Source organism: Falco naumanni, chromosome 14, assembly GCF_017639655.2.
Source record: "Falco naumanni isolate bFalNau1 chromosome 14, bFalNau1.pat, whole genome shotgun sequence".
Classification (NCBI taxonomy): Eukaryota; Metazoa; Chordata; class Aves; order Falconiformes; family Falconidae; genus Falco; species Falco naumanni.
Window position 1 is genome coordinate 21,683,818 of NC_054067.1, and position 21,617 is coordinate 21,705,434.

The 21,617-nt window shown below is 43.2% G+C and overlaps 3 protein-coding genes across 6 annotated transcripts in view; 1 reads left to right on the forward strand and 2 right to left on the reverse strand.

Annotated features, from left to right (window-relative positions):
* Positions 1-2,783: 2,783 nt before the first annotated feature.
* On the reverse strand, positions 2,784-8,204 carry LOC121097662 (TLR adapter interacting with SLC15A4 on the lysosome-like). 4 transcript variants are annotated; one of them, XM_040614840.1, is made up of 4 exons: positions 8,179-8,204; positions 7,592-7,757; positions 6,336-6,394; positions 2,784-4,474 (listed from the first exon to the last, which is right to left on the reverse strand). In XM_040614840.1, the coding sequence occupies exons 2-4, from the start codon at positions 7,603-7,605 to the stop codon at positions 3,507-3,509; spliced, it is 1,041 nt and encodes a 346-aa protein (XP_040470774.1). In that variant the 5' UTR covers positions 7,606-7,757; positions 8,179-8,204; the 3' UTR covers positions 2,784-3,506. The 4 variants fall into 4 exon arrangements, with proteins under 4 accessions (XP_040470774.1, XP_040470773.1, XP_040470772.1 ...); XM_040614839.1 differs by having other exon boundaries at positions 6,336-6,397; XM_040614838.1 differs by lacking the exons at positions 7,592-7,757; positions 8,179-8,204 and having other exon boundaries at positions 6,336-7,582.
* LOC121097597 (translation initiation factor IF-2-like) lies at positions 7,894-12,105 on the forward strand. The gene is made up of 3 exons (XM_040614731.1): positions 7,894-7,945; positions 8,281-8,843; positions 9,406-12,105. Exons 1-3 carry the CDS (start codon positions 7,894-7,896, stop codon positions 9,481-9,483), a joined length of 693 nt encoding a protein of 230 aa, XP_040470665.1. The 3' UTR covers positions 9,484-12,105.
* The window catches only part of SH3BGRL (SH3 domain binding glutamate rich protein like), a 37,704-nt gene continuing 26,951 nt past the window's right edge, over positions 10,865-21,617 (reverse strand). Inside the window, exons 3-4 of the mRNA XM_040614843.1 lie at positions 19,043-19,123; positions 10,865-14,825 (exon numbers count right to left, since the gene is read on the reverse strand). Coding sequence (XP_040470777.1) covers positions 14,793-14,825; positions 19,043-19,123 — 114 coding nt within the window. The 3' untranslated portion in view covers positions 10,865-14,792. The remainder of the gene's footprint in view (positions 14,826-19,042; positions 19,124-21,617) is intronic.

Below are 21,617 nucleotides of genomic sequence, written 5' to 3' on the forward strand. Positions count from 1 at the left end.
ACCAGTCCTGGAAAGGTGTGGGACGGACGCAGCTTTGCAGTAACCTTGGATTCTGCCAAATACAGAATATTTGTTTCCATACTCTCTTCTGTCACTCTGTTTCTTTGATGGTGACGGGAGAAGCAGGGCCACCACCCCAGCAGCTGATGGTGCTCAGCGGCTTGGTCAGTGTTGAAGCCGCAGCTGGCTTCAATATCTGGGGCCGGGGGCTGGGGTTAGCAGGAGGGAGAGCAGGTCTCCCTGAACGCGTTTCTCAGGACAGAAAAACGACCAGAGTCCAGACCCCAGCTTTAAACTCTGACTCACATATTTCCTGAGGAAGCACCTTGTGCAATTAACTTCTTTTAAGACTTTAGTTCGAACTATAAATACATCCCAGGGGAAATCAAGGGCTGGGGCAAGGCAGCACAAATGCCACAGAGCACTTTATTCTATGGTTAATTGCAAACCCTTTGGTTAGTGATGCCCTTTGGAGTATTTTTCCTCTTACCCTCAGTTAACTTATTCTCTGCCCCTCTACCAAGGAAGACTTTAGAACGCTGCCTACTCTGGACTCCTCCAGAATTTAGTAAAGTCATTTCGCCTCTTCCAAAGGACTCCCAACTTGATTTGGAATGCTGAGAAGGGGATTGAGACACACGTGGAATTAGGGCAATGCACAGTAAAAGCAAAGCATCCTTCCCTATCTTCCTCTTAAAAAACAAGGACTAGTTTCAGTATTACTTTGCTCCTTGCACCACTAAGATCAATGGGAATTTTTGATCAGGCAAGGATGTTCACTTAGGTCTTGGACACATATGAGTCTGATTTTATTTAATTATTTGCTACATACTCAGCAAGAATTGTGTTTGCCTGTCACTTCGATCAGGAGACAGGTTCTTACTTTGGCCACCCACATCGCTTTTCCCTGCAGGAGCAGGTTCTTCCCAATCCTGCTGGTCACCAAACTACAGCAATCCCTCTTTTCCTTCACCCCTCTGGAAACCCCCATCCTACCACGACGCTATCACAGAAAAAGCTACCTCAGATTGAAGGCTGCCTGCCAAAGTAACCCATTGAAAGCTGGGCACTCAAGATGACAAAGAGCAGGAACAGGATTTTCAAAGGCAGAGAAAAGCATACCCAGCTTTCAAGACAGTTCAAGAGAAGCAAAGCGCCCATCTTCCTACAGCTCCCAGATGAAAGTGTATAAAAAGCGGGGAAACACCCCAAAACCAGGGGTGTTTGCTCCGCTCAGACGCTGCATTGGCTCGACGCTTAGACAGGCTCACTCACCAGCACCCATCAGGCTGAGCAGCCTTGTGGGCCAGCTGGTTTCTGTCTGATTTCAGACCTTCAAGGTTTGACCTCAAACTTCAGCACACATCCCACACTAAACCCACGTGCTGCCACCCCAGCGTGTGTTAAACGTTACGTACATAGATTCATTGAGCTGTGCGCTTAAGTTCCACCCATCCCAAACGACATTGCAAGGCATCAGGAAAGGTTAAAAAAAAATAATGTATCTTTAAGATACCCAAAAGTTTTGTAGTTCCCTTTCCAGTATGCACAGTGCTGTATTTAGCAGGCTGTTTGACAACATGTGCCGTGACGCACACAGCGGCGGTCGCACCCTCCTCCTCCAAAAGCCCCAGCCACCAAGGTGCAGTCTTTACACAGGTACAGCTGACTATGGGTCCAGTTCGCCTTTCCTCTGAAAATTTCCTTCTCTGTATAGGCCAAAACAGACACAATTTTAACCCAAAGCCCCATCACACAGTTCCTATTACAGTAAATACAACTAATTCATAAGCTAAATTACTTGAATAAAGAGCTTCCAGGTGAATCCCTTGTGAATTCCTGTCTTCTCAATGTTCTCAGGCATTCTTTCAAGCCTACGGATATTTTAATTGTAAATGCCAGCTCAGAGATTATTTTTAAAAATGCCCAACAACTTAAGATGCTGGATTTAAACAAACAAAGAAAAAAAGCAAAATAAGCCATCAAACCCCAACAACTTTGATCTCTTCAAAGGACTGATTGGATGTCAAGGGCCTTCATTTACGAACATGTAAAAAATTGCATTTGATGAATTATTACCTAGAGATCACCAGATCCTTTGCATTCTCTTAAGAGGGTTGACAAACATGTAAAAAAATGCGTATTATGCATCAGAGTTTAAAAGATGCGTCTCAAAGGCAAGGAAGGTTCGGGTTTACATTAGCTGTTTCGGAGCAAGCTTCCCCAAGCAGCTCTGCTTTACACCGTGTCCCATACCTGTGCCTTGAGGGGCATCAGGACCCAGGCAGAATGATGTCACTGGCATGCCAGCGTGCATTTGGGAAGCTTACACTTACAGAAACAGAGTTTGTTGCTAGATTTTGGATTGGGATTTCACGACTGCAAACTCAGAACTGCAGGCATGTCAAACTACCCAGTCACAGTGCAAGGGAAGAGGTTTCCTTACCAGAAGAAAGCTTCTGCAGACCAGGTAGCAGCCTAAGTAATTCATCATTTTACACTGGTGACAGAGTGATTAATTTCCAGTTGAAATACTGAGAATTAACAGAAAAGCAAGACAATGAGTTTGAAAGCAATTTAACAAAGTTTCCATATCAAAATCTGCATTTAAGTTTCTAAACCAAGGTGAAGAAAGCTTGCACTGGCTTTTCATGAATGTTGCAGTTGTCTTAGCTTGCTGAGGCTGCAGGTGCTTCACTTCCAAGGAAATAAAAGCAGAGTCCATTTACTAAAAATGCAAATAGAACATAAACCAGCAATGTACTGACAGAAAACCGTGCAGATTTCATTGAAAAGGTCAGGATTTATTTAAAACAAAAACATTTATTACAGAAAATTAAGTACTTTCACAATGTTGATCAACAATTTCACCTTGATTTTCATGGTAACATACTCCACCTATGCAGTACAAACATACCTATGCAACAATATTGGCATCTGCACTCATGTGCCATGTTGATATATTTCCTGTGTGTGATAATATATACAAAATAATCCAGAGTCCTGAACACCTCCATCTGCTGACAAGATTTTCAAACCAAAGAAACATTTTTTCAGCCACTGTGATCAAGCTTTTCAAGGAACAAAATTTGAACCTGAATATCCAAAACTTGGCCTTCAACTCTATAGCCCAAAGTCCAAAATAGACAACGTGACTCTCACTGGCTGGCTCAGTCTCACAGAGCAAAGTTTTACCAGCACGTCTTGATTGATTTGTCTTGCAGAAATAAATCCGATGATACATGACTACAATTAGTAAGCCAAGGGTCCTAGGAGAAGGACATAAAAATACAGCCGACTAGCATTTTTGAGATAAATTAATTTCAAATTCTTTATTAGAAGAAAAGTAGAGACCTGTACTTCCTTTGCTAACAAAGCATGGTTTAAGCCTTAATATATTTATTTGAAAAAGTCTGTAGTGTGTAAATGTTTTCATTTCCCAACCTAATTCTTAGAGTGAAATATTCATTCCTAATCACATTCATCTCTTCAGCTAAGTACATCAGTCACGATGTAAACTGCATCCTGCCACTCTTTTTCATGCATGCTGGGTTTGAGATCTGTAAGCTTGGAGTACTAAATTCAGAGCTATTTCTATGGGTTGTGTGCAAACTAAACAAAGCTAAAGAGTGCAAGAGCACTTCTCTGGCTTTTGACGTCTCTATACTCTGTTCCTGTGATATCTGAAAGCTTAACTGATACACGTTATTCCGTATCAAACTGGAAGTGAGGAGGTTTGTTACAGAACCACACCTGGTCAAGTTCTCTTCAAAAAACTGTTTATAGAGCTCTGCCACTTTTGTTTCCATGTACTTGTTGAGCACGGAGTTTGAAAGAGGCTCCTCACAGAGAATGATACTCCTATCTCCAGCTTCATCTCCACACAGCGATTTTATATTGGGCTTTTCGGGATGCTCACACAGAGGGGACGGCCCCAGAGGAATATCTATGGACAGCAGAACAGGGCCATCGGGAAGTTCATCACACACATGGTCCAAAACACAACCTGAATCACACGTATGGCCCCCCACACGGTCTCCCCCAATATGTAAGTCAGGATAGTTTTGATAAATACTGTTGCATGACCAGGATCTGTACAAGTCCATCTGCTCAGTATTTTGCTCTCTTTTGGGGATATGTAAAGCTGGCGATACAGTTCCTTTAACAAGTGTTTTCTGATCTTTTGGAGGTACCTCTTGTATGCATCTCCCCTGAGGACCACCCCTGTGTTCCATTTTGCTACCCCTAGCAGAGATCTCACGCTGCTTCTCACATCCATCAGCAAAGCCTTTAATTTTTGGTTTGTCTACAAGTTTCTGTCTCCAAATTCCCTCTTCAGCCTTTCTGGATGCATGAGATCTGCGAGGTTTATCTTGATGACAGCTTTCTTTGTAGATGAGGCTGGTTAAGATGCCTTCTGCCAGCATGACGACAAGCGTGAGCAACAGTCTAATCACCAGAGTTCCATGTGGTCCTGTGAGTGAAGGACAGGCAGGCAGAGTATCTCAAACATATTTGGACAAAGAGGAATAATAATAAAAAATGAACAACGCACCTTTCATATTTTAGAGAAAAAGGAAAATTACAGTCTTTATTTTCTACAATTTTAACCTCTATACCATGTCAACAAAAGTAATTCCGAAGACACAGAAAGGGCACTAACCAGGTTTTTCATCTGTAGTATCACTTCTGTTCCTAAGTATCTCTTCTGCATTGTGGCTAGTTGAAAAGCTACAAAAATCAGCAAGATTAGTTTACTTGTCTATATCACTACCAACAGTTGCAAATCAAGATTTTCCATTGAAAGACAACAATTTCTAAGAGCCAAAGAGGTGACACAGGAAGGAAATCAAGATCAAATTCAGACATAGAGGTTGACTCTGAATTGGCCTGAGCCCTCCTGCAAGGTGCCAAGGATCTTCAAAAGATGCCGATAGTTCTTCAGGCCTAATAAAACTGCATCCAAAATGCAATTCACATACGCAAATGTTTTTAGAGTTCCTCTTAATGATGATTTTTAAAGATATAGTTAGTTTGTCTTCCCTAATAGTGAAGTGATGAGTAGTATGTTTCTGTATCTACAGGCTCCACAGTTACACTAAATGCACATGAATAATTAAAGGCTAGCCAATATGTCTCAAAATAATCTGCTACAGTTAATTATTCCTTATCATTCCTTCTCAATTTGCTTACCGTTAAAATCAATGGGAATCTTTCCCTTCAGAGTCAAGTCCGACCTAGACTCTCTCAGGAAAAGATCATCACCACTCCTCTTACAGAGGACTGGGAAAGGTCAACACAAGAAAACCTCTCTGTTCTTCAAATGACTTTTTAATCTCTTCGTAATCTCTGAAATACCTTCACACACCTCTCATGGTTTGGAACAGGGGAGGCAAGGGATGAGGCAGTTTTACTGAAGTTTTATTTATTCTCCCAAACAACTTGATGTACTGACACGCTGTTTGAAATTCACCAGAAACGCTGCTTATATCAGGGACAGCTAAGGCTCAATACTTTTCGCAGTGCTGGCAATTCACATCAGTAGTAATGCCATGCCAGTCACTAGATAGTTCCGTGCACAAACGAAACCACTGCAAATTTAATACGATATCTGATATATAACCAGAAAGATCCTCCTCACTCAACTCATTTGCTTCTATCAGCAACCAAACCATATACTCTAGCTTATTTGTTTTGCAACAAAACTTGATGCACAGGGTCATTTATTTTTAATCCCAGTTCTAAAACTCCAATTACTCGAGAGATGGAATTTCTCGACTTCTCTTCTAAATTTACACATTGCCACAGTACAACCGTTTGGCTTTTTCTTTTTCGGGGTTTTTTTGTAGCTTGAATGGCACTGTTCCCTCCCTGAAGCTGAAGGTAACACTGAAATTGCGATATGTTTGCAAGGGAGACCAAAGCAGACAAGAAAGGCAGTACACCATGCCCTGCCTGTTACATTAGCATAACTGTTTCTCGACAGAATCATTTACATATGTAAAAAGCAGGACAACATTTTCTTAAGCATTTAAGGCATTTAGGAAATCAAGTGCGTTTTCAAAAGAGACAACAGTACTTGGCAGTCTAAGTCTTGCTGAACCTCAATGGAATTTGCAATGCTGCATGCCTCATTTGCTTCTGAAAAGCAGGACACAGGTACCTAGACCCTTACATGATAAATAATTTTGCTTTGAAAATGCTCATAGTGCTAGTGTAGAGCTAAAACGTGGCAGTCTTAGCAAAACTGCTGTCTTTAAAAAAAATTAAATAGTGTCTGCATTCTGGAACAAAGCATAAGAAATTTTTTAAAGGCACAAAAAGCTCAGACTTACCGATCCTAGTCGGGTGAGAGAGGCAGATAATCACATAGCCCAGAACTCTCCTACTACAGCTGCTGTAAGAGAATAGATTCTTACATACTCTTTCTTTACTGCTGTCTATGTGGAAAAAAACCTTCCATACACATGATTTAGTTCCCCATTTTTTCCCTTTTAAAACAGAAGTGATCCCACTGGAAAAGTGAGTGGGTTTTGAATACAAAGTGACACTAGATCTAAAAGAGGATGTTAAAAAAAAAAAAAAAAAAAAAGAGATGTTTCCGATTGTGGTGCAACGCTGATGAGTTGCTAACTGCCATAATGTCATTTAAAACCAACAAAGACTACTAAAGGATCAGAGTGCCTGTACTTTGCCAGGCTGTTCAAAACTGAAACAATTCCTCTAAACATTTCCATCTACAGAAGTTCAGTTTTGTTCTAATGTCCACCTGATTTACAGAGGCGATGTTATTTACATAATTTCCCCTTTTGAAACAATAAGTTAATTAATAGTCTTGTGACCTTCTTCTGATGGGGAAGCAGTTGACAACTTTGTTTCATCAAGATTTTGATGAAATATCATTTGTCTAGAAAACACAAATACGAGAATCTGCCTCTGAAAGCAGTAGCAATCAGACAGCTGTGGACGATCACTGTTGCTCATTGACCAAAGCCACTTTCTCTGGGCTCAGAAATTAACCCCATCTCAATGGCATGTCAGACATGCCCCCATGGCATTGCTAGCGTGTCCTCCCACAAGCTGAGGCTGAGCTCATGCACCCAGCCACACCACTCGCCCAGCACCAGATCCAGTCCACAGTTTGAACACTTTCTGTTGATGCCTTTCTAAATTTCCTTATTTGCAGATAAAAAAATAAATAAATCAGAAGCTGAATCTCATCCAAGTACTGGACAAAAGATCTTAAAAAGACACCATTTAATGTAGTGATATGAAGACACAAATGCAAAATAAAACTAGAGTGCAAAGATAACATTACAACAACATTCTGATTGCAACCCATCGTGCAACATGTTTTGGCAATTAAATAATGATGAGTCTTAGAAATGAATTAATGTAAGGTTTGATATAACTATGACCACATAGGTCTAATGAAGTCTCTAAAATTATTCCTCTTCCCTCCTTATCACCTGTATTTCACAAAAAAGACTTCTGGTTTTACAGAGCCAGAATGAAAGCCATTTTCAGGCCCACTGAATTTGTATAAAACTGATTTCATATTTAAAAGTTGTTTAAAATTATTTTTAATCACCTCACATCATTCATTTCTTCTGCATGCTAGTTGGGGCTGTGACTTCAACAGAGTACTCCTGCCCCAGTCTTGGAGGGCAGAAAACAGGGTGGTTCAAATTCCATGTAGTTTTAAATCTTGCCTCCTTCACTGAGCTTGTAATTAGTGCCAGCTGTGGTGGTGTTTTCTGCGAGGTAGTTTCAGCAAAACACAAAAGTAACAGAGAGAGGGAGAGGAAGAAATCAAATTAGGTAATTAGTCTTGAGTGATTAAAAACAAGTCACCTTTCATTTCAGTTGTACTCAGGTGTCAAATGCATCAATATGCAAGGAAATGAATGCATTTCTATCAATAAGATCTTGCCAATGTGTTTCTGTTAGTAAGATCTTACCAAAAATAAATAGAAATATTACAAAAATAAAACCAGAGCAAGGCAGAACCAAAGTTATTTCAGAAGCTGGAAACAACTGCAGCCAGTCAGCAAGACAAGCACGTCTGAATCCCGAGGCTGAACTTAAAGGAGAATGTATAAGGAAAAAAAAATATTTGACTGCATCATTCATGTATAGGGAAAAAACTAATATAGCAGTGTGTATTACCACACGCACTTGTCACATTTCTGAAATACAGCAGCACGTACGCAACGCCCCCGACTTCGGCCCAGACACGGAGTCTGACGCACGAGTGGCGGTGAAGCAGCAGCTGCTGAGGTCGCTGCTCCCCAGCACAGCTGTTGCAAGGCTTTGCCACTCGCAGCAGCAGGACTCCATCTCAGCAGCCCCGAGCTCTCCGCAGCCCACACGCCCCGGCACAGCGGCTCCCGGGCACATGTCCCGGACACGCGCCCGCCCCACCGCCGCTCCTCGGCGCCGCCTCCCGTGCCCGATGCACGGAGCGCAGCCCCGGCCCCGCCCGGCCGCACCGCGGGCCTGCGCCGCCACCTGCCGGCACCCCCGGCCTTTCGGCCGGCCGCCGCTCCGGGAGGCCGCAGTGCTTCGCGAACACAGCGCAGCGCAGCCCAGCCCCCCACACCGCGGCGGGCGGGAGGCGCGGCGGGGCCGCGGGGAGCCAAGGCCGCGGGGAGGCGGGTCCGGAGCGCCTCCCCCGGGCCGCACAGCTGCGGCAGGCCCCGGCGCCGAGGGGAGGGCGGCGGCCCGCGCTCGGCGAGGCCGCCGCCGGGACAACGCTGCGGAGAGGAGTGGGAGAGCGGCGTTCCCGGCGGCGGGGCCGCCTGCCGCAGCGATGGCCGCCCCGGGCCCCCGCACGCCTCACGGTAACGGAACAGGCCGCCCGCGCCCACCCCGCTCCCGCCGTGCCGCCCCAGCGCCGAGGGAGGGCGGGTCTTCACGCTGACTGACAGGAGGAGCGGCCAATCGGGAAGGCGGGGCCCGGTCGCTGTATGGCGGTTGGTTGCCGCCGCAGCAACGCCACGAGGCGGCGGCCGGTGGGGGGACGCGGCCGCCATGACGGTCTGTTCCCCCGGCGGGGACGCGGGGGGGGGCGAACCCCCGGCCGCTCGGCCCAGCCCGAACCCCGGCACGGCAGGGGAGGCCGCAGGCACTCGGGGCTGGGCGCCACCGAGCAGCGGGGCGAGTTCCCCGGCCTGCGGGCGGGTGAGGGCCCGGGCCCCGCAGCCGGAGGCGGTGGGAAGGGCGGCCCCGGCGGCCGCGAATCCGGGTTTAATGCCGGTGCCTGGTCCAGTTCTGTTTGCATAAACGACAAATAACCTGCCCTGCGTGCTGGGAGAGGGCTCGAAAAGGGACTGGAGTGAGAGGGGAATTGTACTGCAGTTGACGTTATATTAATGATGTTGCTGGTTGTGGGTTTTTTTAAAGGATTTTGAGACGTTACACCAAGTGACTGAAAATGGAAGTCTCAACGTTCCTGAAGATGCCTTCAATAAACCAACCTGAGAGAAGGGATTGCTGTAGATAGAACCAATTCTGATACTCCACAAATGCAGCATACTACACGTATTTTACATGGAGTACTCATTATTTACAGCAACAGTGCTCACCTCCTGTACCAAGAGTGATTTCTACTTCATCGCTTTAAGCTGACTTTTAGAATCCTATTGCATTTTCCAAAGTTTTTCCAAAAGTTTACTAACAGTTCAAAATTGTTACTGATAAACTTTGAAAAGTTCATTATTAACAATTTTGAAATCTAAAACATTCTACCAAGATCACATAATTTAGACAAATCACAGAATACTTCTGTGGGAAGCTCAGTACAAGTCATTTGAGTGGGATTATTTTGTGTAGGTACAAATTCAGGTGCGTTTCATGGATCATTTTTTTTTCTACACTAAGTGTAATCCATTTCCAGAACAAGTGCAGATGCTGTCATGATCCCGGTGACAAAGGGGAAAAGAAAGTAACACGGAAGAAATGCAGTGCCAGTACTCGGATCAGAAATGGGCTGTATGGATGGGAGCAACGAGTACATGCCTTCGTTTTCTGCTTTCCCCTTGAACCAGCTCGACATCAGAGGCTGGGGAGATGCAAACACAGAATACCTCTCTAGGCAGTATTGTGCAGGCTCTCCCACTGTTGCATTTGCATCACACAAAAAATCCTGAAAAAGCAAGAATGGCAAAAGAGGAAAACGCTAAGTCAGGAAACTTTAATGGCTTGGTCCCAGGTAATGAGCTGTCTCGAGTTTCTTTTTAAATTGGCTATTAAAATTCTCTTACCATAATGGGGAAAACACAGGAGGGATCTGGTCTGGTAAAAGTTCTTAACACAGGTTACCGATCAGTCTGAATCTATTATTACATTGATAGAATTAGTCCAAAAAAATTACGTTGTGCTTCGCAAGTCTTTTTTTGTATTTCTCGAACTGTGTGCCTGAGTGCACAGGACTGGCCAATACTTTTTTCTAATGTTAAAAAAATAAACCCAAACAGAAAACCAAGCCACAGAACAGATCTTTACTTACAGTGTGTGTGTATATATATGTATACACACACACACATAATACACACAACCTCCTACCAGCAATCGAGGTGCTCAAGAGCGACTTGTTACCTACTTGTGCTGACTGCAACTGTACCTCACGGTAACACATTCTGGGCCTTGTGAAGGTAACTGAGCTGCCCTGCTGAACGAAGAGTCTTCAGAAAGGGGCTAGCAGGCACCCATCCCCACTATGCACGCCTCCAGTTTGTATTGCAAGACACTTCTCGTATGTGAAATCCACGCAACAGGAGCTGAACGATACAATCAGACTTTACAGAATGTTCCATGTCATATTGATTAAGAATATTAAACAAGAAATTAATGAAATCCCACATTAGTTGGTAGAAAAGTTTATTACAGTGCACACCATTGTAAACTGAAACAGCAAGTAAACATATGCGCACACGTGGTTTGTTTTTCAAACAGATTTCTGAAAAGTATTTGTATTGAGCTTTACATTAATGAATAACAAATTGGGCTTTTTAAGACTTTTTTTTATAAACAGGAAAACCAGAGATTTTTCTGAGTTACACAAGTGAAGTGCATATACAAGGAAAGTAAATGGGATTACCCGTGATTTAGAAATGGCATCAAAAGCCCTTTTCCCTATCTTACATTATGGACCATTTTTTAAGACACTGAAGAAGGGCAATTAAGCATGAGAGACAAGCCACAAACACCATTAGATGACATCGGTGTAACTGACAGTTCTCGGTTGTGCTTGAGGTGGTCAGAGAGAAAAAAGTTGATCCTACAAATGGCAAAACAAGCAGCTTTTTTGAAACCACTCTTTAAAGAACTAAGGTATTGGTTTCCTTCAGAGGATGTGAATTGAAGTCTGGGATTTGGGCAGGTCAATCCTAGTGCAGTTTAGGAGCTGAGGATGCACCTTCCGTAGCTCTACAGATGTAGTAGGTGGTGCAAAGCTTAAAAAGAATGCACCTGGCTGGATCTACCAGCCAAATAGAGGTAAAAGTGAATAGTTTTAGTAAAAAAAATTTTCCTACACTGCCCTCTGGCAACACAGATACTAAATAACATAGTTTCCCCGCTGTGAGCATAAAGCTAATTAATTACACATTGCAAAAAAAGCAACTGAGACTGTTTGGCAAGCTCTGCAGGCATGGGGCGAAGCCGATTTGCCCTGTCCACTTTCAGTTTGTACCTGCCTTGGGGCAAGAGCAGGAAAAACGGGTTAATTAGGGAGTGTAGTCAGCGCTCTCCCAAAACCCCCCAAACCTCCAATGACTATTTTGGGTAGGTGTAGCTGACGTAATCAACACCCATTAGTTGCAACAGGTGAGAGATCCAACCCAAGAGAGTTCACATGCAGCAGCAGCAGATGCATTATGTTCGCTCTGTTGAATAGATCCTGTACTTTTAAAAAAATTTTCATTTGAAAACTCCGTTCAACTTAGGGGACCACCTCAAACCATGAACAAAACATGCAAACAAGTAAATCATGTCAGAAAGCACTCTAAAACAGTTTTATTGGAATGATAAAGGAATGGTTAATATACAGGTTAAATCCTCAATGCCTGCCTTCTACATGGGGGGGGGGGTGGGGGAGGAGAAAGAAAAAAAAGAACAAACTCAGTTCTTGTGCCCATCATTAAACTAACACAGGTATAGGAAACAGAAAACCAGCATATAGGCAACAGATTCCTAGCACTCCTAAATTCATGCAAGATATCCGCATCAAAATGAATGCAAGTTTTACAAGCAGTCCCACAACAAAGAGCTACTTTCGGTGTTTTTCAGTTTGTGTCGGTGCCTTGTTCCCCAGACAAAGAAATAATTCAGTCTGTCTCAACAGAGCTTTCTTAGGAATGCTGATACAGTTTGAACGCTACCATATGGCAAGGGGGGAGACCAGACGAGGGAAGTGACTCTGCTTTCTTAAACTCGGCAATTTTCTTGACCATCAGAAACAGAGATTGACCGAGTTTCAGAATGTTTTGGGTCGCTGAACTGACAGAATTTGGCAGCAACTTTCAATTACAGCTGCTCCAAAATAATTACTGTAATTCACAAAGCTTACCCCATACTTTCCTTACACAGGAAACGCAGCAAATTGGCATGAGTATAGCGACCTGTGTGTCAAATTCCAATTTCTCCGCAAGACTTCACTTAGTATTCTTACTTTCTCAAAAATTTGACCACTAGTTTAGACACAGAGAAAGACAAAGCCAATATTAAGAAAGAAAAATCACCTCGTCTGGGAAAGACTAAATCAGAACAAACAACAAAAACCAGACAATGGATTTAAAACGTAACTTAGCTTCCATCCCCAAAAGATCTTACAAATAAATTTCACAAAATTGCAGTAATTACTGATAAAGCCTGTTAATGAAAAAGCACAAATGCATGTGTTAAATCTTGAAGGTAAGGCAACAGTAATCTATCCCTTGTGGTACTGCGCTGGCTTTTGTAAGCACAAGCCTCAAACTGACTCCCAGGCTCCCAAATCAGCAAAGATAAAACATCAATTAAATGTAATTTTAAGGAATTTGGCTCCATGCTTGATCCTGCTCTCTTGGACGTCTGTGACTGTTTCATCACAAGCTGTGTAGAAGCAGAGCTGCTCTCCTACCAAAGCAACTAGTTGCATTTCTCTTCTAACAAATGTTGACAAAATCATCAGTTATAGTGAACAAAAGTGGAGCAAAAGCCCCTAAGAAATGTTGGCGAGGGAAGCACTCGATTACTGCACTTTGGAACACATTTGTAAACATAAGTTTTTACTTTTATCCGCTTCCTAATTTCAGCCTGAAAAACTATGAACTGTACTCTGTTTCAGAAAGTATTTAAAAAGCTCTGTATACATTTTACAGCATCAGTGTAAAATAACCAAATAGCAATGATGCGTTGCAGGCTTTCTCTGATCTGTACCACCTGCTTCTGTTGTCATAAAGCAAAAAAAAAAGCAAGGTATGTATGCACAGAGCTATTAGAATGGTCCTTTAACTATAGCAAGAACTAATTATCTTTCTTACTGTGTTTTGATGCTTTTGGGGAATAAGTACATTAATGTGGTGCAAACTCATTTTAAATGACCCACACACTTTTAAAACCTTTTTCTTACCCTTCAGAGCACTTGCAGTTATTTCTATTTTTGTAGAATATAGCCAAGAAATACATGCTATTCTCACAAGCACTGGGGGAACCGACAGGTTAATATTGCACGTGGTAAATTCACCAATACAAGACATTTTAATAGATTTGCAATTCCTGTAACAGCTTCATGATATGGCAATAACAATGGAAAAAAAAGTTTTTAAGCCTTAAGAAGTCTTGCTTAATTACAATAGTTCTCACTATTCAAACATTTCCTCATTTGAAAAAATGCTGTATGAATCTAATGACTACTTGAACATGCAGTAATATGCCTAATGCTATAAGCAGTGTGAACTGGTATTTTTGCAGAGAAATACATTAAAGGCTTTCACCCTTACACAGGTAAGGAAATGCCATTTCTGGCCGTTTTGGCTTATTTGCAACGTTGCCTGGGAATTAGCGCATATGTGGCTGAATCTTGCACACAGACAGGTCACTGAGTCATGCATAGGCAGCTGGGTGATGAACTTGCCAATGCAAAGGCTGTCCATTGCTGAAATCCCTTTTTGTCAAGAGCCCACATGGATCACTTAGATGAGAACTACATGGCATTTTTGTTTTAATCATCTGTACAGTGTGTTACAATACAAATCTTAAATATCCATTCTACAAAAGAACAAACACAACTTCCAAAAGTGACTACAATGGCTGTACTACACAATACTACCTACAATTTCATCTGAAACCAGAAAAGACACTGAAGAATTACTGTGTAATTCAGTAACATTTTTGAGGCAACTCAGGCACTAAAGTTAGTATCTGACAAGGGTTTAGATGCTGTTTTCCATATTTTAAATAGTTGGACCTCTAGGTATAACCCCATCTGTATTATTAGTACTAAAATAGTTTCTTTAAGTTTACACAAAATGGACGGATTGCCAAGACAGTTTAAACTACATGGAAATCATTCATGTCTTAATTGCTTCAGTTTCCTATGCTTCCAACTTTGTAATAATACACTCCATGCTCTCTACCTTTATGTTCACATTTTCATCTTGTGTTCAAATCTGTGTTATGTATGGTGAATGCTGCAAGCACCAATCATATGTTAGAAATTACATCTACGTTTCTTGAAGCAGACAATTGTACTATTTTATAAAAAGCTGTGGAAATTCCCTTTACAGAACAGTTAAGGCAGTTGAAATTCATGCTTGCTGCTTTGCCAGTGCTTCAGCTTCCTGAAACGGCAGAAGAGAATTACACATATTAGTACTTTATGAGTCTACATACCTGTGTTTGTATATGATGTAACAAAAACTGCAGCAGTATGTGATTAAGAAGTAAGTAGCACTGAACCCAACTCAGTAGAGAGACCTCGCTGCCTGTGATGACATTATAAAACAAGGCCCATACGGTGCTGCCTTTAGCCCCAATTCTGAGCTAGCTCAAGTAGGACCTACAGGAATATTCCAGCCTGTGCCCACAGCCGGTTTTGACCATAGAAGTTTAAAACAAAGGAAGATCAGATGTAACAAGTGATGCCTCATTTCACATTAGGACACAAGAACTATTTAGAGATCAAAGATTATTTAAAGAACTATGGTTAAATGGAAAATGAATTCTTAATTAATAAAAGACCCCACATAAAAAAAAAAAAAAAAAGGTCTCAGCAGAGATGCACTTTACTTTCTGAACCAAACCCTATCAAACAGCCAAAAGCCAGCGTTTTGCTTTTGCCTTCCAGAACAGTGATCAGAGCAGCCTGCCAGTCCTTGGGCAGACGCAGCCCGGAGCCGCTCCAGCACAAGGCCACTGCGTGAGACCTGTCCCGGGCTGGCAGCAGGTCTGTCCTGGCACACGCGTTGCTGAGTAATGTGCCAGCTCCCTGCTGCAGAGGCAAGCGAGCCTGAGCAGGATGTGCTCCCTGGGGAGCTCCTGCCTGCCACCAGCTCCCCATGCCCAGGGCTCCCAACCCACACCTCTTCAAGGTGCCTTCAGCTACATGAAAACATCCCTATGAAGCTTCTGAGACGAAGGAACAGCTAAAGCAGTTTAGCAGACATACCAGATAACCTCTTAACAATTCTCAGGATGTTTCAGAAGGAACATTAGAAAATAACAGCCTGCATTTTGCAGTTTTCTTTTAGCCTTTGTAAGATGGTCACAAACGGGAGCAATGACAACAGAAGAAATACAAAAGGATTTTTTTTCGGAAGATGGTTTCTACAAGTGTACTTGTTACTGAAGATTAATTTATTACCTGTTAGCAGCAACATGGCCTACAAGAAGATGAACAGAGTCCCACTGTAGCACTTCAGGGTGGACAGTTGATTTATTTTAAAGGAAAAAGTTCAACATCTGCTAAACAACTTCCATATAATGGAGTTGTTTGCTTTTGCGACTGCATAGAAATACTGACAATAACAGACTCAATAACTGCTAACATAAGCCAGTATGCTAAACAAATAAAAAACAAGAGGAGGAAGGACTAAGAAGGGAATTTCCCAGAAGCCTGTGAGACTTGTAAAAGAGGGGACACAGAGGGTGACCGCAGCCTGCAGGGCAGGAAGTACCATGCATATCTCCCTTATCTTAGGCATGGTGGATCACTCTGGTTTTCCTGGCTACCTGCCCAAGCGCCTCGCATTGTGCTGCCTCTCAACCCAGGGGCGTGGGAACAGCCTCGCGCAGACCGCTGGCTCAGGTCTGCTGTGCTCCTGGCCTGCGCTCTGCTTCTCTGGCTGCACGTCGCAGGTCAAAGAGCAGAGCCCGGGACATCACCGCACACCCATGCTGCTCATGTGAGGGCATCCTATCTATTCATGGCAGAAAAGGCAGGGGAAGAACGAAGGAAAGATTAAAAAGAACTAGAAAGCCTGGAAAAAACAAGGATGTTTGATATTCTCTAAAGGACAATGTGATTCTTTGCAAGGTAAGAAAGAGGAGATTGTTCCTTTGGCTTTGTAACAACTCCATTGGGCACTACAGAAGTGACATCCAGCTCTTTTTTTTTTTTTTCCTCCAGAAAATGCAACAAAATGCAACAAAAGACAAGGTACTTGTCTTCAAAACAGGCACTGGTAAGCTGGAGAGGATTCCTGGTATCTCCCTCATCACCAGGGAAATGGGTACAAGTATCTCAAAGAGCATGCGAACCTATTTGTCTTGAAGGTCAAACTCAAATTTTTCACTCAAAACCTGAAAATTTCCTTGGGCGTGCTCCTGCACGTTACCTGGGAAAGCCTCAGCTCTTCGGATCTGACACCATCCCTCTTTCAAACTTGTCCTTATTTCTCCCTCAAGGCCCCTCACTGAGCATGTTCTCAGTCCTTACATCACAGCCTTTAACCCACAAAATCCTCTCCCTTTAAAGCCCACCCATACTGCTTGAAGTAGGTATATTTAAGATAAACTGAACGCCACCCTTTCCCTGGGTTTGTCAGCCCAGTTGCACTCTCAGTGCCCAAAGCACAAACCAAACCACCAGGCCCAGTGAACAGTTACTTGCATTTCCCATGCTCACTCCTGAGCCCTTCTTGGTAGCGTTAATACTGGACCTTTGTGTTCAGAGTCAACTATCTTTCCAGATCTCTCATAATGACATTTAATGGAGGTTTGCTGTTGAGGTCCTCTCTTGCAATCACACACAGGTTGATCCCAGACTCCTTCCATTTTCTGTAGCAGCATACGCAGGTGCAATGTTATTAACGACAATATTATATGCAAGCTGCACGGAGCTATTCTGTAAATACCAATTTCAGCATCTACAAATCAGTTTCTCCTCCTCAGCAGCACGCAATCAGCTTGATTTGACATCGTGTAATTGTGGGACAGATACCAGAAGTCAGACCAACAGCACTGGGTACAAGGTCACTTATGCAAAGGTTATCCTCATCAGCTCAAACGCACCTCCCCAAGTTGCAGCAAGTAATACGGAAATGCAGCAGAGAAGAACTGCACTACATTTCTTTTTAAACCTCACCTTAACTCGGGTGAGGACGGACTCCGAGCATCCCTGAGGACAGAATCAGAGCAACTACTAGCCATGCAGACTGCTTCTGCAGTCTGGCAGGTTAAGTAAGCAGGAATGTTTGTAAACATTACAGAGACAGATAACCTGATTCATTACAGCAGCAACTGCTCCCCAGCACCACTGCACTTCCCAGATCTCGACTGTGAGGGGAAATGCATGAGCCTTCCTGCATCCCATGGTCTCAGGGCTGCTTTCTCACTCCTTGGCTCCATCCTGCATACTCTCGTGCAGTGCCACACAGATGTTCCAAGTAACTTTAATAAGATTAACGTGACTATTGCACTGTGTGCAGCTGGCCTTCGGACACTGGTGACCCATGATACTAGGACACATATCACAGGTTTTGCTCTCTGAAACTCTGTACGAGGCAGAGTTTCACCATTCACACTAGCAGAGCTAATGCTAGAAATTAGTTTGGCTCCCAAAACTGCTTCAGTCTGACCTATAACTTTTACTGCTCACTGCTGGTGGGTCATCATCCACCTTTAAAATTAGGTCTCTTAGTGATGTGCACAGCATGACCTTCAACTCTTACATGAATGAAGTTGAAAGGAAATGGCATGTTTATCCATTGGAACAAGAAATCTGGAATTGACCTGGAGGATCCTGCTGCTGCTAAGTGAAACGTACAAAGCAGGCTTGTCCCATCCTATCAAAATCAAAGGGAGAATTCCAGCCCATTGCATCCACAAAGCAGCAACCCAGTTTGTAATTGGCAAAGGGAAACAAGTCTTCAGATAACAAGCTGGAGACAAAAATTACTCTGAAGCAAGACCACATTCTTTCAAAAACAGTGACTCTGGTTTCAAAGTATTTTCTAGTACAAAAATCTTCAAAACTTCAGATGCATGAAGTTTTTTCACTGAACTGAAATAACTCTTCAGTTTTGTGACAAGTTTTTTCACCTAGATTTCTTGTGCATTCTTCAGTGCAAATACTAACTACTCTGACTTATTCCAAGCGTGTACAATAAAAAAAAAAATTAAAAAAACCAATGGTAACACTAGTAAGAGACAATTATTACTAGTGAATAGCTTGACCCAGATCATCTTTCCAAAGCTTGACCCAGATCTTCTTTCCAAAGCAACAAAAGCTTTTCCATTAACTTAAAAAGGAGCATCATGGCTCTGCAGTGAGGATACCAAAAAAGCATCTGTACCAAACACTTGAACTTTTCTGGTAGGAGGAGGGGGTGGAAAACGCCACCAGGGAACACAGCATCCTCCAAATAAACCAGCATGTAACAACGGTGTGTTGCTGCAATGTTAAAGCGTGAAAGTTAGTCTCTGGAGACTGAACATCAGACTAGGAGGTAGACTGATTGGGGCAGTCAGAGAACACACAAAAGTATCCTACTATAAGCAGAGAAGAACCAGGTGTAACATACAGGTTGTGTTCCATGTGAGAAATATGTACACCTACCTTTGAACCAGGTGGTGCAGTCAACCCTAAAAATGCATATACTGCATTGTTCTCTCGCGCTTCAAAGAAAGCTTCGTAGTCCTTCAGCATGGGAGTTGGGGTGGGGTGTGGAAACAAAAGAGAGAAGTATGAATTGTCAGAAATAACTGCAGCTCAATTTGGTGTGTTACCCAACCCACACCAAGCAAACTCCTTCCTGCAGCCAAATGCAAAATTCAGCGTGTCACCTCAGGTATTTAACATTAGCACTAATACCCCGTGAACTGTACTGTCTGCAAAGTGACAAGCTGGGAATTTCACTATCTGTAGCAACAAGATGCTGCTGTGAGGTGCTCCCACCTTTCCCAGAGGGACAGCCTCCACAGCAAGGTAGCTGTCACTGGGCTGGCACGGGTGTCCCTCCTGTGGGAACGGGCTGGGCCTGTACCTTGTCATCAGAAACACGTCATCTCCAGATGTCACTGATAACTACTGGTTAGTAATGGCAACCATGCAACTATGGACATTAACTCTTAAACATGTTAAAAGTTAAATTTAAACCTGTAAATGAGAATACACCTTTTCCCATCATGTTTCCCATTAATGATTAGTCTGTGCAAATAAAGGAAATGGGGTAGCACTGTTCATCGTATTCAAGGTGCAATATACTTGCTCTAAATATGCACGCAGCCACTTCCCAGGAAAATTAAGGTAAAAACAATGAAATAAGAAAAGAAATACCAATGCTTCCCTCTCTGCCCTTTCTTATATTTGAGGCAGAATGCAGTGCTGTACAGAGTACAAACAACTCAGCTTAGTTGTCTAAGTTAGGAAAAAGCAAGTAAGATGCCAGTGTGGCTCAGCAACAGCAGTTGCCAAACACCAACCAAACGAACCCAGGTTTGTGCAAGTCCACCGCTGTCCGAGTTACTGTACTTCACTCACTCTGATTTCCAAACTCAGCACATATCTGTCCTATGACTTTCCTTCTCTCCCTTTTTAACTGAAGCAACAGTACCAGCTTCCTTTGGCTTTACTGGGGAGTGTTTTGATGCAGGAGTCCTGGCTGAGAAACCCAGGGCAAGGCAGCAGCAGATCAGAGCAGGCTCAGTCTCGGGCTGCAGACAGGGAGGGAGCTGCCATTGAGGGCACACTGCTTCACATGCCCGTCTGTCTGGTAGGCAAAAACCCAATAAATAGCCAATGCTGCTTGAAAATAGCAGCGTGTTCAGAGCGAGGCAGCTCTAAGAGGCTGTTGCAGCTGGAACAGAAGAAAGTACAGCGAACAGAGGATTCGAGCTGCCTACAGATCAGTGATGTCAAATTATTGTTCCATTTGTACACACAACATTCAGGTGCTGGTTTGATAAAAACATGTATGATTCTGTTAAATCCTCCCTGAAGCCCTTCTGTTGACGGCACTGGGGCTGCTTGATAACAAAGGGGTTGTTTATCTTGCTAGCACATAGTCCAGCAGTCTGCTTTGTGGCATCTACCAGGAAAGGAATGCCTGTGACTAAGGAGCAGGGCTCATGCCAACTTGCACGGCATCTATAGTTACAGCCCTCCCGCTGTGCACAGGCCAATAAAGTCATTTTGCTCATTCCTCTGCCAGTTATGCTGCATCAGATGAAACAAGCAGGGTAGTTCATGCTTGAGATGGATCAGATAGAAGCATAAAGGGGTTCAAGTGTGTGGGCACAGAACTAACTTTTACCTTCCTGAAAGCTAAACTGTACTAACTTGAATCCAGCTACACAAATTGATTGAACTTTGAAAGTTCAGAGTGACACCAACCAAAATTTTGGGGATGAATAAACCCACAGCAAGAACCAATCTGAAGCATTTGTACTCCTCTCTCCAAAATTACTGTATTCAGAACTGTTGTGGGCTGCAGTTGGGGATACAACAGAAACATCTCCGATAAGCAAGCATCCAGATCTAGGTACATACACAGCTTCTCCTCTTCCTGTCCCACACCACTGCATAGTAAAGCCCTGTTCTGCTGCACAGCTGCAGCAATGCAACAGAAATTTGGCAACGTTTCACTGATAAAGGACAACTGCGCAGGGATCTGCTTGCATCCCTAAAGCTGGGACACACCAAGGGGGAAGGGTGATACTGTTGCAACTGGACATTCTATGGTTACAGAAATATTTGCCTCTTTTTGATTGTTTGTTTTTAAAGAGCGATAACGAAACAGAGATCTTCAACTTTTTGTGACATGCCGCTTCCCACCTTTCAGCTGCAACTATTGATCGTTACATTTGTTGCTCCAAATCAACCTTTTTCCAGGTCACAACGACAGTCAGTAAAATTTTGAGAGGCAAGTGGTACATTAGCTCACTGTGGATAATGTTTCACGTTCTGCTCTTATTACAAGCAAGAAGAATTCCTGGTGCATTGAGAATAATTTCAGTAGCCACTGCATTGCCTTGCAAAGGTCCAGAACTAGCAGGTTATGACTTACAGGCCTTGCAGGACAGAACCAGGCTGCAAAATGACTCAGAAACCAACACAGCACCAGAAGAACGCATGCTGTGAGCTCTTTTCAGAAGATATTAAGTTTTAAAAATAAAATTAACAGTTAATCTAA

Bases quoted from the DNA above. Each gene is read 5' to 3' on its own strand.
- LOC121097662 (XM_040614838.1), bottom strand. From the start codon at position 6,648: ATGACATTATGGCAGTTAGCAACTCATCAGCGTTGCACCACAATCGGA. The intron at 4,475-6,335 runs GTAAGTCTGAGC...CTTCACTCACAG, and splicing joins CTCTCACCCGACTAGGATCG to GACCACATGGAACTCTGGTG.
- LOC121097597 (XM_040614731.1), top strand. From the start codon at position 7,894: ATGCAAGGAAATGAATGCATTTCTATCAATAAGATCTTGCCAATGTGT. The intron at 7,946-8,280 runs GTTAGTAAGATC...GCAGCTGCTGAG, and splicing joins GATCTTGCCAATGTGTTTCT to GTCGCTGCTCCCCAGCACAG. The intron at 8,844-9,405 runs GTAACGGAACAG...GTTTTTTTAAAG, and splicing joins GGGCCCCCGCACGCCTCACG to GATTTTGAGACGTTACACCA.